Below are 16874 nucleotides of genomic sequence, written 5' to 3'. Positions count from 1 at the left end.
CATACTATGGAATGCCGTTTGGGTCTTTGCGTGTCAAAAAAGATACAGTAGCACTGTCAAAGCTGTATAAAAAAGTCTGCAAACAAGCAAACACCGGCCATGAACGATGTGATTACAATACTGCATTAGTAATAAAGCATCATTTGTTCGACAGCAACTTCTGGGATAGCTAGCTTTAGCTTGGTACCTAGTTAGCACCAATACAACCAGCCTGAAAACAATGACCAGTAGAAACTGCAGTCATTTTTGTTATTCTTAGCAATGATTTAGGAATCCTTGTGAGTAAGTATTAGCTAGGTTGCCACTTGTTGTCCGCCTATTGAAAATGAACTTCAGTTCATGAAAATAAATAGCTAGCCTGCTACTTAACCCTGTTGCCCAAAGCTAACGTTATAAGCAGCCAGCTAGCTTCATCTGGCTAGTGAGGCTCGACCGGACCTGTTATGTGTTGTGAAACTAGCCACAATAAGGATTAGGCACAATAGTGGAATTTGCGGTTTGGCTTCAAAATAAAAGTATATCATTGACAGTGATACAAATGAATACAAATAGTATAATTATGCCATACTTTTATTTTGAAGGCTAACCGCAAAGTCCACTATTGTGGCTAATCCTTATTGTGGCTAGCTTCACATAGATGGATCTGACCACCATTAATCAAATAAGAACTGGCTTATAAATTAGGGTTATTTTAGATGATGACACCTAGCTAGATAGTTAGCTAGCTAACTATAGCTACTGAAACAGCGTATGTCGTTTTGCTATGTTTTTGGGAAAGAACATTGTTTGCATCCATGAGCTAACTAGCTTTTTTTTATGACCAGCACTGTAGGTGCGCGAGACTTTACCAACATCTGTCACGTTTGTCGTATGAAGGAGCGGACCAAAGTGCAGCGTGTGTATCGTTCCACATTTTATTATAACTGTGAAACTATACAAGACATACAAATAAACTAATAAACAAAACAACAAACCGTGACGAAGAGGTGCAACATACACTTACTCAAAGTAATCTCCCACAAAACCTAGTGGGAAAAACAACAACTTAAATATGATCCCCAATTAGAGACAACGATGACCAGCTGCCTCTAATTGGAGATCATCCCCCCAAAAAACAACATAGAAATACAGAAACTAGAACCCCACATAGAAATACAGAAACTAGACAAAACCCCCAACATAGAAAAAAGAAACTAGAACCAACATAGAAATAAATAAACTAGACAAAACCCCCTGTCACACCCTGACCTACTCTACCATAGAAAATAAAAGCTTTCTATGGACAGGACGTGACAGCGTCATAGCATACGTATCGATGAATCATTGTGACAAATGAAATACGAGTGATAGTGTAATCATTGTGTAATAACTATGTAAAAAATGTATGAACGCGTGAAATTATTATTATTATGTGATGTGCAGTCATATTCAGGTCCTGATTGGTCAAATAGTGTTATTTGACACGTCAAATAGTGTTATTTGACACGCAAAGACCCAAACGGTGTTCCATAGAAATCCTGGTTGAGAGTGAAATGACTGAACAAATGAACAATGAAACAGCACAGCAAGTAAGTGAAAAAAATAGGTTTTGATTATGTTTTACTGGTAATGCCAGTAATGCCAAAAATATTGGATATCGGTATCGGCCAAAAATGTCATACCGGTGCATCACTATTAGTAATTGCAGTTTAATTGCCAAAGTCTATACAGCGGTTGAATTGAGCAATAAGGGCCAGGAAGGTGAGGTATATGGCTAATACACCACGGCTAAGGGCTGTTCTTATGTACAACGCAACGCAGAGTGCCTGGATACAGCCCTGGCCATATATCACAAACCCCTGAGGTGCCTTATTGCTATTATAAACTGGTTACCAACGTAATTAGAGCAGTAAAAATAAATGTTTTGTCATACCCGTGGTATACGGTCTGATATACCACGGCTGTCATCCAATCAGCACTCAAGGCTCGAACCACCCAGTTTATAAGGGGCTGAATAGACTGTTCATTCAGGTCGCAGGCAATTTCCTCTACTGCAGTTGTATAACACATTCATAAGTGCTTATCAGACAATACCCATTATCATTGAAATAAATCAGTTGATAAAGCATAGATACAACCAAGATAAGGGTAACATCATACAAAATGATTCTAGACAAATTCCTAGTAGTATATTGAAAACACGTCAATTTCACACACCATTGCATTATAATACTTATGTATCCATTTTCACTAACAATCTATAGTATTTACAAGGGATATGTGAGAGAGCACCTCAGTTATTTTAATGGTTAGATAGATTTCCCCCCAAAAAACACTGAAATTGGCCATTATCCGATAATTACTTAATAACAATTTGGCAGTACTAATTCAGCAACTCAACAGCACTGAAAACTCTGTGTTAATGTAAGGATAGAGTGGGCGAAGGGGTCCGATAACACACACACCTGTGTGCACAGTACACATGCATGAGCGTACGCACAAACACACACTCACACACACACACACACACACACACACACACACACACACACACACACACACACACACACACACACACACACACACACACACACACACACACACACACACACACACACACACACACCGCAAACAATCACACACACTCAGTCACTCTAGCTCAATGTAAACTGTTGAGGCAATTTAAAGAAGCCTTGGCAGCCTGTTAATGGTTTGTCACAGTCTAACGGGTTTAGATCACTTACAATGGAGTGGGGGCACTAAGCCCCATAGCTCACGGTTAATTGTTCAGAACCTGATTCTCTGAGAGTTGCTGTCTGTCTGAGGAGGGGCCCATTAGAGTCGTCCTGCGGCCGTGACAAAGGCCATTGCCTGACTTTATGAGGACAGAGCTGCTGTTGCTACAGCGGTCAACAAGCAGGGAGATGAGGGACATTCAGGACTGCTAGGGGGAATAATACATTGTGATCCGGCGACATCAGGATTAACAGGCCACGGCAAGTGACTACAATGTGCATCGGACAAAAATGGGCCAAGTAGCTGACTAATAAGACTACTAAACAAGCTATCAAATGAATAAGGCCTTAGAAAAATAAAAAAATATATAATCTCAATAGCAAAGAAAAGAGCCCTCTAATGACGCAGTCATGCCTGAAAAGCTTTCCTGAATGGCTACATGTTCGGAAAACTTGACCCAGAATATGTTTGACAATTTCCTTTTAATTAGACCTTGAAGACAAGACTAATTTCAACTGCCATCCAGAGAGCTACATTAATTACTGTGACAAAGTCCATTCTAGGCGACGATGAATCACAGCAGCATGTTGGGGGAAACACAGGCTCCATTCAGAATAACTGATAAAACACAGTCACACGAAATGTAAGCTACAGTAAGTCTTAAAAAAACTCCCAATGAATTTAATTGAATTACTAACCCCGCCTCAATCTCTGACCCCCAAACCCCTGGTTTCTGTCTCTGTCTCTGGGTCTCTCTCTAGGTCTCGCTTTGTCTCTCTCTCTCTTTAATACCACAGTCCCCCTCTCTCCCTCTCCCTCTAACTTCCCATCCCTCCCTCCCTCCATCTCTCTCTCTCTCTCCCTCTCTCGCTATGCCTCCCCCTCTCTCTCATTCCCTCTGTCCCTCATGGGTCCACTCTGGTCTCTCCTGCTGGGTGATTCACAGATGGTCTGGGCTTGGCTGGAGCAGGGCAGGCAGGCGGCCCGTTCCACGGACTCGCTGCTCACAACAGAGGCAGGCAGGTCATTTATTCTGCTTAATGACTGTGTCATCTGTCAGCCTTTATAAACAAGTGTTTGTGAGTTATGGGCAATTTAGCTAATCACAACACTGAGGGATGTGCCAAAGACCAAGAGGCCTCACAGAAGTGACAGCACGTCGGGTTGCGGCTGAGCACCAAGCCACACCTAAGGCGGATCCCTGTGACTTACAGTTGAAGTCGGAGGTTTACATACACTTAGGTTGGAGTCATTAAAACTCGTTTTTCAACCACTCCACAAATGTCTTGTTTACAAACTATAGTTTTGGCAAGTCGGATAGGACATCTACTTTGTGCATGAAACAAGTAATTTTTTCAACAATTGTTTACAGACAGATTATTTCACTTATAATTCACTGTATCACAATTCCAGTGGGTCAGAAGTTTACATACGCTATAGAAAATGTGTGGGCAGAACTGAAAAAGTGTGTGCGAGTAAGGAGGCCTACAAACCTGACTCAGTTACACCAGCTCTGTCAGGAGGAATGGGCCAAAATTCACCCAACTTATTGTGGGTGTCACGTCCTGACCAGTATTAGGGATTATTTGTTATTGTAGTTTGGTCAGGACGTGGCAGAGAGTATTTGTTTTGTGGTTCGGGCTGGTGGTTTGTTTAGTAGGGTATTTGATTTATGTATTCCGGGGGTTTTTGGGCACTGTTCTGTGTTAGTGTATTTCTATGTTCTGTCTAGTCTTTTGTATTTCTATGTTTTGTTAATTGGGGTTGGACTCTCAATTGGAGGCAGGTGTTTTCTAGTTGCCTCTGATTGAGAGTCCTATATATATGTATGTGTTTGTTGAGTGCTTTGTGGGAGATTGTTCTGTGTATAGCCTTGTGCCTTACCAGCCTGTGAATAGTCGTTGTGTATGTGTTTATTTTGGTTCTCCTTCTTGTCCGAATATAATAAAGAAGATGAGTGCACATTTCCCCGCTGCATTTTGGTCTATATCCGACGACAGCCGTTACAGTGGGAAGCTTGTGGAAGGCAACCCGAAACGTTTGACCCAAGTTAAACAATTTAAAGGCAATGCTACCAAATACTAATTGAGTGTATGTAAACTTCTGACCCACTGGGAATGTGATGAAAGAAATAAAAGCTGAAATAAATAATTCTCTCTACTATTATTCTGACATTTCACATTCTTAAATTAAAATGGTGATCCTAACTGGCCTAAGACAAGGAATGTTTACTAGAATTAAATGTCAGGAATTGCGAAAAACTGAGTTTAAATGTATTTGGCTAAGGTGTATGTAAACTTCCAACTTCAACTGTATGTGACCTTCTGCCTCTATACTAATGACAACATGGGCTATTTTCTGACAACCAAGAGGTTGATTTCCAGTGTGAGAAGGGAGCATTGCAGGACAACTAGGATAATTAGATACTTACAGCATACCATATAATGGCCCTTTCTCTCGCTCTTTTTCTCTGAAATCCTGAATTCTCTGCCATCAGATGAGCAGGTTTGTATTGACAGAATCATTGGCCGGTGTGCTTGGCAAGTGTAATGAAATAACAACTCGAGTGTGTGCTCCCATGGACCCCGAGATTTAATAGAAAGGTTCAGATGTGTATGTCCTCAGATGAAGGAAAGATTACAAATTATAATGTTTTAATTTTCAAAAAAATGTCTGTTGTAGTCTATGCCTTGTATAATTGAAATTCTCCTAGCATCCTAATTCGATCACTCTTTTGTTGCTGAGAACTTGTGGTGTATTTAAGGTTGAAAAAAACATAAAACGTTTGAAATTGCCACTTTAAAATGTCCAACTTGATTTACCCTAATGAAAAATGTATAACCCCCTATTTTTTTTACTTGAATTATAATCCACATAACACTTCACATTCCCTGTTGCTGTAGGATTATTTTCTTGCTGTAGCAAACTGGCTTAAATTAAGATCCTGCATCTGTACAGAGCTGGCAGGTCAGCCAATAGCACACAATTCCACAGGCATTGGCTTTTTGTTCTCTGAGAGAATTGTTGGAGCATGTGTCTGTGTATACTGTATGTATGTGTGTGTGCTTTTGTGTGTGTGCGCGCATGCACAATGTATGAGTAGAGAAGAGCTCTGCTACAGTATCCTATGTGTCAACACAATGTGGACAGGCCTGAAGGCCCACATTCAACAAGTTCTCCCATGTACATATCCTATCACAACATATCATTGGCCTCTGGTTCAGTAATCAGTAAAGAGGGCTTTAGTCACAAACACATAGAGTGCACACACAAATATACTGCTCAAAAAAATAAAGGGAACACTTAAACAACACAATGTAACTCCAAGTCAATCACACTTATGTGAAATCAAACTGTCCACTTAGGAAGCAACACTGATTGACAATACATTTCACATGCTGTTGTGCAAATGGAATAGACAACAGGTGGAAATTATAGGCAATTAGCAAGACACCCCCAATAAAGGAGTGGTTCTGCAGGTGGAGACCACAGACCACTTCTCAGTTCCTATGCTTCCTGGCTGATGTTTTGGTCACTTTTGAATGCTGGCGGTGCTTTCACTCTAGTGGTAGCATGAGACGGAGTCTACAACCCACACAAGTGGCTCAGGTAGTGCAGCTCATCCAGGACGGCACATCAATGCGAGCTGTGGCAAGAAGGTTTGCTGTGTCTGTCAGCGTAGTGTCCAGAGCATGGAGGCGCTACCAGGAGACAGGCCAGTACATCAGGAGATGTGGAGGAGGCCGTAGGAGGGCAACAACCCAGCAGCAGGACCGCTACCTCCGCCTTTGTGCAAGGAGGAGCACTGCCAGAGCCCTGCAAAATGACCTCCAGCAGGCCACAAATGTGCATGTGTCTGCTCAAACGGTCAGAAACAGACTCCATGAGGGTGGTATGAGGGCCCGACGTCCACAGGTGGGGGTTGTGCTTACAGCCCAACACCGTGCAGGACGTTTGATTGAGAACACCAAGATTGGCAAATTCGCCACTGGCGCCCTGTGCTCTTCACAGATGAAAGCAGGTTCACACTGAGCACATGTGACAGACGTGACAGAGTCTGGAGATGCCGTGGAGAACATTCTGCTGCCTGCAACATCCTCCAGCATGACCGGTTTGGAGGTGGGACAGTCATGGTGTGGGGTGGCATTTCTTTGGGGGGCCGCACAGCCCTCCATGTGCTCGCCAGAGGTAGCCTGACTGCCATTAGGTACCGAGATGAGATCCTCAGACCCCTTGTGAGACCATATGCTGGTGCGGTTGGCCCTGGGTTCCTCCTAATGCAAGACAATGCTAGACCTCATGTGGCTGGAGTGTGCCAGCAGTTCCTGCAAGAGGAAGGCATTGATGCTATGGACTGGCCCGCCCGTTCCTCAGACCTGAATCCTATTGAGCACATCTGGGACATCATGTCTCGCTCCATTCACCAACGCCACGTTGCACCACAGACTGTCCAGGAGTTGGCGGATGCATTAGTCCAGGTCTGGGAGGAGATCCCTCAGGAGACCATCCGCCACCTCATCAGGAGCATGCCCAGACGTTGTAGGGAGGTCATTCAGGCACGTGGAGGCCACACACACTACTGAGCCTCATTTTGACTTATTTTAAGGACATTACATCAAAGTTGGATCAGCCTGTAGTGTGGTTTTCCACTTTAATTTTGAGTGTGACTCCAAATCCAGACCTCCATGGGTTGATAAATTGGATTTCCATTGATTATTTTTGTGTGATTTTGTTGTCAGCACATTCAACTATGTAAAGAAAAAAGTATTTAATAAGATTATTTCATTCATTCAGATCTAGGATGTGTTATTTTAGTGTTCCCTTTATTTTTTTGAGCAGTGTATATTGAAAGGTTTCTGGTTTGCTCAGATAAATTATTAAATGTCTTTATTACTCTGAATCGAAATGTTATTTTGCCTATTTCTCTTTTCTGTCTGGATAACACATAGATTGTGGACAATCTGTTCCTAGTATTGACTGAATGTCTGTCTCTTACCAACTGAATACTGTTGTGAATGGAGTTTGGCCGTGTACATTGTGAAATAAAATAAGCATGTTTATTTCAATTATCTTATTGATTAATGACCACCCAAGAGCATTGAGCATGACTACAACAGAAGGACCATATCTCCAACTTAAAACAATCCTTGCTGTATTGTTCTGTTCAATCTGCAGCCTCTTAGTTTGACTTGCTGATGAATCTCCCCAGACCACAGAACAGTAGTTCACCTGACATCCAATTAATGCTTGGGTTGTTTGTTTAAGAATCTTTCCCGGGAAATATTCTGATCATGCATGCAGTTAATTATTATTATTGGGTTTTTTTTAACATATTTACATACAGTTATTTGAGACAATTATGCTCAGCAGTTGTCTAGCTGCACCCCTAGTAGTTTGGTTTCTGCCACTTCCTCAATTTGTACTTCCTCAATACTTAATTGCATCCTATATTGTGTTGGCCTTTTCCTGGTGGAACAGACCAACATAACCTTGGTTTTCTTGGCGTTCAAAAATAGTTTGTTATGGCAAACCCACTCCCTGATATTTCCCAGATCTACTTGTCGAGCTTGCTGTACTTGTTGAACCGATTGTCTTGCTGTATAAATTGTAGTATCATCAGCAAATATAGTAGCTTGAGTTTCAGATAACGCATAAGGCAGGTCGCTGGAATATATTAAGTAAAGAAGTGGCTCAAGGCAGCTGCCCTGCAGTATTCCGCAGTTTAAGGGGAGGGGAAGAAAACAACCCATTGATATAGGTGGACTTTTTCCTGTCAGTTAGATATGACTGTACCAAATTCAACGCTGCCTCTTTAAACCCATAATGCAATCATTTTATCAACATTATTTCATGATCCACTAAATCAAATACTGCACTGAAATCTAAAAATATTACACCAACAAACCTGGCATTATCGATAGCATTGAGCCACTGGTCTGTCATGTCAACCAATGCAGTGTTAGTGGAATGTTTTTGTGATAAGCATGATGATTGGCTGTGATCAAATCATTCTTTTCCATATACTTCCATATTTGTCTACTCACAATACCCTCCAATATCTTACTGAGTGAACGGAGTAGACTGATTGGTCAACTATTGGCAAGAGTAATGGGTTCTTTCTGTCTTTTGGGAATGGGCACAGTTTAGCATGCTTCCATACATTTCCCCTTTTCCAGTGACCAATTAAATACGTATTTCAGTGGAGTTGCAATCTGGGGAGCAGCACAGCAAAGTAAAAAATAGTTCATAATTTCATAACCTGCAGATTTACCATTGGGTAATGACTTCAATAGGTTTAACACCTCCTCTACCGACACCAATGGTAGACTAAAAGAGCAGTTTCTTTTGCTCATAATTTGATCATCAATCCATTGGACAATAGCTTGTTGGGAAGAATGGGTGTTTACATTATCTCTCAATAAATTATTTTTCTTTGTAAAAAAATAATGTATAAATGATTGGCAGGTTTTGTTATTGTTCTCCCGTCAACCTCCACACTGGATGGGCATGATGAGATATATGTACCAAGTAAGCCCTTAACTGTATTCCATACCTTTTTAAATCATTTTTACAATCAATAAAAGCATTTTAGTAAAATATAGTTTATTTTATTGCGATTTAATTTCACTGCATAATTACAGTGTTCATCAATTAATGCTCATGAGAAGTGATGTGATACCATCGTTTACTCCCTTCACAACAAAATGGAAGGTTCCCGATTAGAGATAATGTAATGTTAGCTGGACTAGCTATATTTGCTAAGTTAGCTGACGTTACAGTCCTGTAATGAACTCGGAAAGCCATCAGCTAAATAATATAGATAGATATCTTTTGGCTACACACTGTCATTCAATTTAGCCTATGCCATGGTAGTCACTGCTAGAGTGGTAGCTACTTCAGCAGAGTAAACATGTTTTTCTATTCGTTCTACCTTTGACTAACGTTAGCTAATGTAAGCTAGCTAAGAGTAACTCAATCTGGTAGCCATCTATTCCACCCTTGTCTGGAAATAACTCTATTACTAAAAACAGAATTGTCGATATAGTTAACTCCCTCTCGGTGTGTTGGTAATAATGATGAATGTGGGTAAATTGTCTATGGTTGGTTAGTTGATTCTCAGCTGGATAGAAATTGTGTGACGCTTATTCGCTAACAGCAAGCTGACAATATTAAAATGTCCGTGTTAGGTCTGCAAAGCTAGCCAGTCTATCAGAGATCAATACAATTAGTGTGGTGGTAAAACTGTGTATTGTTGTGTGTTTTGTTATAGATTGTACATACTCTGATTCCACCAGTATGTGTTTCCAACCCCAAGCTCTGCACAAGGTGAAGGTAAGTTGGCAAAAAAAACTTTCAAGCTGATGGCTAAGATACTAAATTTACAGTAAGCATGGCATGAACATGAATTGGGTAGTGTTTATATAGGTTTGTGTTATGGGGTTACATGTTGTAAGATGTAGTCTGAGGACCACGGAGTACCTTCCAGACCATGTAATCAATTTATTCTACCCCTTTTCTATTTTTACCTTTTCTCTTTGTAAAACTCAGGTTATCCTTTCACAGGCCCTGCTGGAAAATAACCCATAGTGGCGGCATTTTGGGTACTCGATCATGAGGGATTGGACACACCTTGCTGTTGTGGAGCACAACAAGATTGTGGGACAAAAATGAGCAAGAGACACATAAAATCAAGACAACAGTAATGACACAACCACCTCAAGCAGCTCACAATGTCAGTCATTGTCCCTAAACAATACACTAGTCTGTGTCTAAACACTTAGGTCCCAATCGATTACCTTTACCAACAAATGTGTGTTGCCCTAGGTCCCTTCCACAAAAAGTCTAAAATGGTAACACCAAAACCATGTCTTTCCAGGCGACGTCCAGTACCAGCAAATCTTCTTCCAATTGTCCAAACAGTCTGCCACAAACACTGTGCTTCCACAGCACACCATTGCCAGTGTACCGAAGCCGGATAAAGGGCCATAAAATAAATATCGATCTTTTCGATCAAACCTCAAATCAATCCTCAAAATGTGTCTGCCTTTATGGATTCACAGAATATATACAGGGCTCTGTAGCATCAAGCAGATGTTAGATATTCTGATACTGTATATCCAAATAATGTTTATATGTCTAAATCTACAGTGGAGTGTACAATATTTAATGCAAATTCAAAAATAACCGAATATTTAACAAGAATGTTATATGGTAAAAATATACAGTGTGTCTCAGGTGTAGTAAAGTGTGGAGAACTGTCGATACAGATTGTTACAACAGATAATGTGATTTAAACAAAGATTTTTGGTATCCTTTACTGGAATTTACAGGATACTGTAGGTACTGTTTGGTGTAGCACAAAGAATTTTTTTACCAACCTTAGCTTGGCGATCCTGCCTTGATTTATGGAAACGGGAGTCTCAATGTCCGTGTCCAGTTGCAGGCTGTCCGTTTAAATTTAGGAAATGCTCCATTATTAAAATAAATACTTTATTTCTCCATGAAGTAATCCAACAGTGTACGCCGCCATCTTATTTATTTCAAGTCTTCTCTCATTGATCGAGACAGGTGTCTGTCATCATGGCATGCAGCACTTTGGGGTGGACACTCACCTGACACTCACCACCTCACCTCAATGAGAGAAGACTTGAAATAGACAAGATGGCAGCGTACACATTGTTGAATTACTTCATGAAGCAAAATAATGTGTATTTACTCAATTCAAACTGACCACCTGCAACTGTACACAGACATTTTATGAGACTCCTGTTTCCACGAATCGAGGCCAAGACAGCATTGCCAAGTTAAGGTTGGTCAATCTTCGAATTTGTGTTGATGAGAGGAATCACTTGAAGCCACTGTGGTCTGGTCAGTTCTTTCAGTTTTGCGCTAAGGATTGTATTGTTAGTGTCTGCTTCCCTTTCAAAAAAGCCTGCCTTAGGGAAAGGACGGTGCCAGAGCACAAAGCACCACCCCACACGAGTAGTCTTTCATCTTGTATATTTAGCAATGAATCTGCTGATAGGAACATCGCTGAAAGACGACCTATTGAACAAGGACAACCATATCTACACGGACAAAAACGTATAGTGCGATAAGTATAACATAGAGCCTTTGGAAATGTCACAAAGCAGTACTACATTTAGATTCCCCCATGGTGAAATTCCCCTTTAATTCATTTGTAAACATTTCTCAAAACGTAATTACACTTTGACATTATGGGGAATTGTGTGTAGGCCAGCGCAACTAAATCTATTTAATACATTTTAAATTCAGGCTGTAACACAACAAAATGTGGAAAAAGTTAAGAGGTTTGAATACTTTCTGAAAGGGGGATACCTAGTCAGCTGTAGAACTGAATGCCTTCAACTGAAATGTGTCTTCCGCATTTGACCCAACCACTCTGAATCGAAGAGGTGCGGGGGGGGGGGGGTTGCCTTAATCGACATCCACGTCTTCGGCGCCCGGGGAACAGTACATCAAGTGTGTGTCCCAAATGACACCCTGACTTTCGGTTACGTCTTCGGCACCCGGAGAACAGTGGGTTAACTGCCTTGCTCAGTGGCAGAACTACAGATTTGTACCTTGTCAGCTCAGGGATTCGATCCAGCAAACTTTCGGTTACTGGCCCAACGCTAACCACAAGGCACTCTATATGTATATATCTACCTCAATTACTTCGGATCCCTGTACATTGACTCGGTACTGTTACCCTGTGTATATAGCCAAGTTATCGTTAGTCATTGTGTATTTATTCATTGTGTTATAATTTGTTTATATTATTTTACTCTCTGCGTTGTTGGGAAGGGCCCGTAACTAAGCATTTCACTGTTAGTCTACACCTGTTGTTTACAAAGCATGTTACAAATACAATTTGATTTGATTGATTTGATAGTAGCTCCATGAATGGTGGTGCAATTAGCACAAGCTTGACTGCACAATTGTAATCAGCTGACAAGATTGTGTTAATGCAATGAGGCCAGTTAACCAGTCAAGGCGTTCAAGAGAGACAAATAGTTGCATGAACATGATGATCCAGTCCAGCCTGACCAGCTCTGGGAGGGCCATGTTGTCACTAACAGTTTGATAGTCTAGCAGTTAGGAGAAACACACGATCCTCATCACATTGCGAACATTACAAACATCTGGCAATGGTAAAATTGTAAAAAATCTAAACACACCAGTCTGGAACCACACCACCACACAAAAACAAAAACAGGTCCTTGTGTTTCAAACTAAAATGTAGATTTTCCATGAGAGGACAGTTATGCAATTCTGACATTAAGCAGAAGATGACATTAATCATGGTCTTGTCCTCAGTGAATAAAGGCACTATGTAGAGCCACATTCATATCAGTGAGCCTTGACTTGGGTTGCGTCTCAAATGGAATCTTATTACCTATAAGATCTTATTACCTTTCGACCAGGGCCCATAAGGCTCTGGTAAAAAGTAGTGCACTATAGTGAATAGGGTGTCAATTGGGACACACCCTTGATGTACTGGGTAGCCATAGGAAGCTGAAGAAATGGCACTCTAAAATAACCTGCAGATCAAGTGTTCATCTTTGTACATATGCACTTTCAACATCCTCTAGGTGATCTGGCATGTGCATGCAATTCAATAGGGTGTCCAATCAAAAACACGTATTTTGACCAATGGTTAAAACAATATGTTTATTGTGTAGATACTCCTCTAAGAAATGTATCGATCATAATCTGTTCAAAAGTAAGAGTTTTTACCCTTGTAGGATGGTCAAAATTAGGGTGACTAAATCAATAGAGGCCAGAGAAAAAAAGTGGTCAAAAATCTGGAAAATAGCATTACGCCAGCTAGGCTGGATGCTGTGAGAGAATTAAGACTAACTGTCATCTTTTGTCTCGATTCCTGAGGACATAAAACAATATAGAGGTAAGATAGATATTTATTTTGAGACATGACATGTAGTATTTTCATATTTCAGTATAGGCTTCTCATATTAATGTGAAATTCCTGTTATTTTTTGAAGAGTTATCACAAAAACAAGCGTATCTCTGTGAAATTTCTCACAAAAACAAGCGTATATCTGTGAAATTTCTCACAAAAACAAGCATATCTCTGTGAATTTATCTAAATTACCCTCTTTATGCCTTTTTTTGTTGTTGCCCATAACAGAAGGGACATAATCGCAAACAAGAATTACATCAGCTATTACATATGCATTATTCCAAACCACAGCTATAAGGGGAAGATAAATAATTCCACAAATGCAATAAACCACTGAGGAATTGGCGCATTAACACGTATAGAATGAAGGAATGAAAGAAGGAGAAAGAGAATGACAGAATAAACAGAGTGAAAATATTAACGGAGAAAAAAATAGAAGGGGGAAAGGAGTGGGGAGGAGGAGGACTTAATCGGCTATGATTATTTGAAATGTCACTAAAAGGTCACCATTAATGTTACAAGGGAAATACAACCATTTGTGACCTTGTCCTGTGTGTAAACTGTGTTATTGCCATCTATACATGTCTTATAAACTCATTACCAAAGGGACAAGGAGGATCATTTTATTCCATTTGGACACCAGACGGAACAAGGAACATGGAATGCTTCTTTTACTTTAGCTGTGTTCGAATACTCTTAATAACCGCACTAACTGTACTTACTAACCGCACTAACTGTACTTAATGTACTACTGTACAATCAACTTCCAGTAGACAGGTGAAGCGCAAGTACGCTCAACTGAAATGATACCGTTTGTTTACAGTATAATACAATTAACTAATATTATATAGTATGTAGTATATACTCATTAAGTATGTAGTATACAGTATGTTAGTATGGGTATTCAAACACAGCTTATGTCTTTGTATTTTTCAAATAAATTCTCTACAGACCCGAAAATCCATTGAGCAAAACACAGCTAAACTCAAGTACACTAGCTAGACTCCAGGCTGAATCCCAAATGCCACTCTATTCCCTATATAGTGCACTGCTTTTGACCAGGGCCCATAGCGCTTTGGTCAAAAGTAGTGCACTATATAGGGGATAGGGTGGGATTTGGTACGTACACTAGCTGCTAGAGCAACCTTCCCAGCCAGCCTCTGAAGAACCCAATAACACAATGTGCACTTTTTCAGCGATCATTAGGTTGTCAAGTTTTATTACACTCAAGCACCCGAAGGCCGGTCAATTTGCTGTGACCATTACCTGTACTGGTTAAGTGTTTGTTTAATGGTACACCAGAGGACTGCATGTGACATATGAGATAGAATACAGATGGAAGGCCTGTGGTGCTTGGCAATGGCATCCTTCATTCAACACAACTCATGCGTCTCCTCAGTCATCGCTCCGGCAGATCACATCTCCTTCGCTCTTTCTCTCTTCCGACTTCCTCTGGTTCTGCTTTGTCATAATCCCATGTCTCCTCAGGGACATCCATCCCATATTAAAAGTGGAAATGTATCCGCTTCCATTGTAATTAGAAAACCACTGGAGGCACAGGCGCTTGATCTCGGCTGGATCTGAGCGCCTCTCGTTATTTACTTGCCTCGCTCATCCGAGGGGACAGAGAGAGAGGCAGAGGTATCGGTTCTGTTTTTCATCCACTTTTAAAAAAAAGTATTTGCATGTAATTTGCTTAAAAACACAATGGCTGGGAGGGGGGGGGGGGGGGGGGGGGGGGGTTAGGATATGAGTCAACGAAAGACCATGAGAAAATACACAAACCTTGAAGGATGGAGGCATGCTTTGTTTGCTAGGATCTGTCTGGCATAAACAGTTCTAGGCGTTGCGAAACCTCCAATGGGTCCAAAGTGGTGACTTGTCTTGTAGATGTTGCATGGCGGGGGAGGGACAAAAAACTAACAACCACTAAGAAAACATCCGGCCTGGTTTCCCGTAAAAACAGCCCAGTAAAAGTGTGCGTCTGCGTGGTGTGGGAGTTGGTTTGAGGACAAGCCAGCCTTTGATGTATCCAGGGCTCAGATGGAAGTGAAACAGGTTAGCGGGGGACTGAGATCCACCAGCAGGGCGTGTCCAAGCATCCTACACAAACACTGAGGTCCACATGACGACCAGATGAGTCTAGGGTGTGTCCGTTTCTTTGTGAATCAGGTCCAGAATTGTATATACCAGATTCAGACACAGACAGTCACCACCCCTAGCCAGGTTCCAGAGCTGTTTGTCCTGTCTTGCCAACTTCTATGGTTATTGTCGGCAAGACAGCACAAACAGATCTGGGACCAGGCTAAATGACCCCTGCTCTAGTCAATAGGAGACATTCCTCAGGGATATGGCTGGGGAACATGCTGTACTGTACCAAAGCTATGTCACTCCGCACATAAACACAACTGACATGACCATAATCGTAACCAAAGCCATTGCTTGTTTCATTCATTCTTTAAGGAATGTTCATTTTTTATAGACGGGCTGTGGTTACGATTGTCACGAAAATGTCACGAAAATGATGTGCGTGCATTGATGTGGCCGGAAGCCGTGCTTTGCTATGATTTTGAACGGTCAGATAGCTAGTTGTATCTTGTTCTTGATACCATGTGTTGTTTTGAGGTGTTTTGAATTATTTCACGTCAATGATAATATGGCTCAAATTCGCTAGCTAGCTAACCAACAACAGTAATGATATATTTGGGAGACAGTGCTAGAGTCAAATTGTGCAGCAGCATGTGTTGTTATTGTTAACACACTGAACTAAATCTAAGGTTCATTGAACCAGCATTTTATTAACACAGTGGTAACATCAGAGAATGGTATGCAACATGAAACAAAATGGAGACTGATGGTTATCATCTACTACGCTACAGTACGTTCAATCAGTCCTTCACTATTCACACGCAAGTACTCCACGGAGGTCTCTCCATGTTAGTGAATACAGGGGATCTGAGAGACGCATGGAAGGTGAGGGGGGCTTCAGAATGTTTGTTCGCGTTGGTAGGATTAGCCACATGTGTTGCCCACTACACACTGTATGTCAGTGTGAGAACAGATACACATTCATTTCCCATTGAAGCTACAGTTCACAGCTGTAGAGGGAGGGAGGTAAAGGGAGAGGGGGAGAGAGTAGAAAGTAAAGAGAATGAGAGAGAGGCAGGAGTGACAGAGTGGGAAAGCGGAAGAGTGTGGAAAGGTGGAGAGAGGGAAAGGGAGACGTGAGAGGGCG

At 41.2% G+C, this 16874-nt stretch overlaps 1 protein-coding gene across 2 annotated transcripts in view; it reads left to right on the top strand.

The window, feature by feature from the left end:
- The window catches only part of LOC145864432 (uncharacterized), a 50567-nt gene extending 35273 nt beyond the window's left edge, over positions 1 to 15294 (top strand). For both annotated transcript variants that reach the window (XR_014382981.1, XM_082970318.1), the window contains exons 2-3: positions 9986 to 10047; positions 10279 to 15294. Coding sequence is in view for 1 of the 2 variants with exons in the window: in XM_082970318.1 (XP_082826444.1) it covers positions 9986 to 10047; positions 10279 to 10302 (86 nt within the window). In the remaining variant the exon portion in view is untranslated. The remainder of the gene's footprint in view (positions 1 to 9985; positions 10048 to 10278) is intronic.
- The last annotated feature ends 1580 nt before the right edge of the window (positions 15295 to 16874 follow it).

Source organism: Salmo salar, chromosome 27, assembly GCF_965601325.2.
Source record: "Salmo salar chromosome 27, fSalSal1, whole genome shotgun sequence".
In the NCBI taxonomy this organism is placed as follows: Eukaryota; Metazoa; Chordata; class Actinopteri; order Salmoniformes; family Salmonidae; genus Salmo; species Salmo salar.
This window is presented reverse-complemented; position numbering and strand designations above follow the sequence as displayed.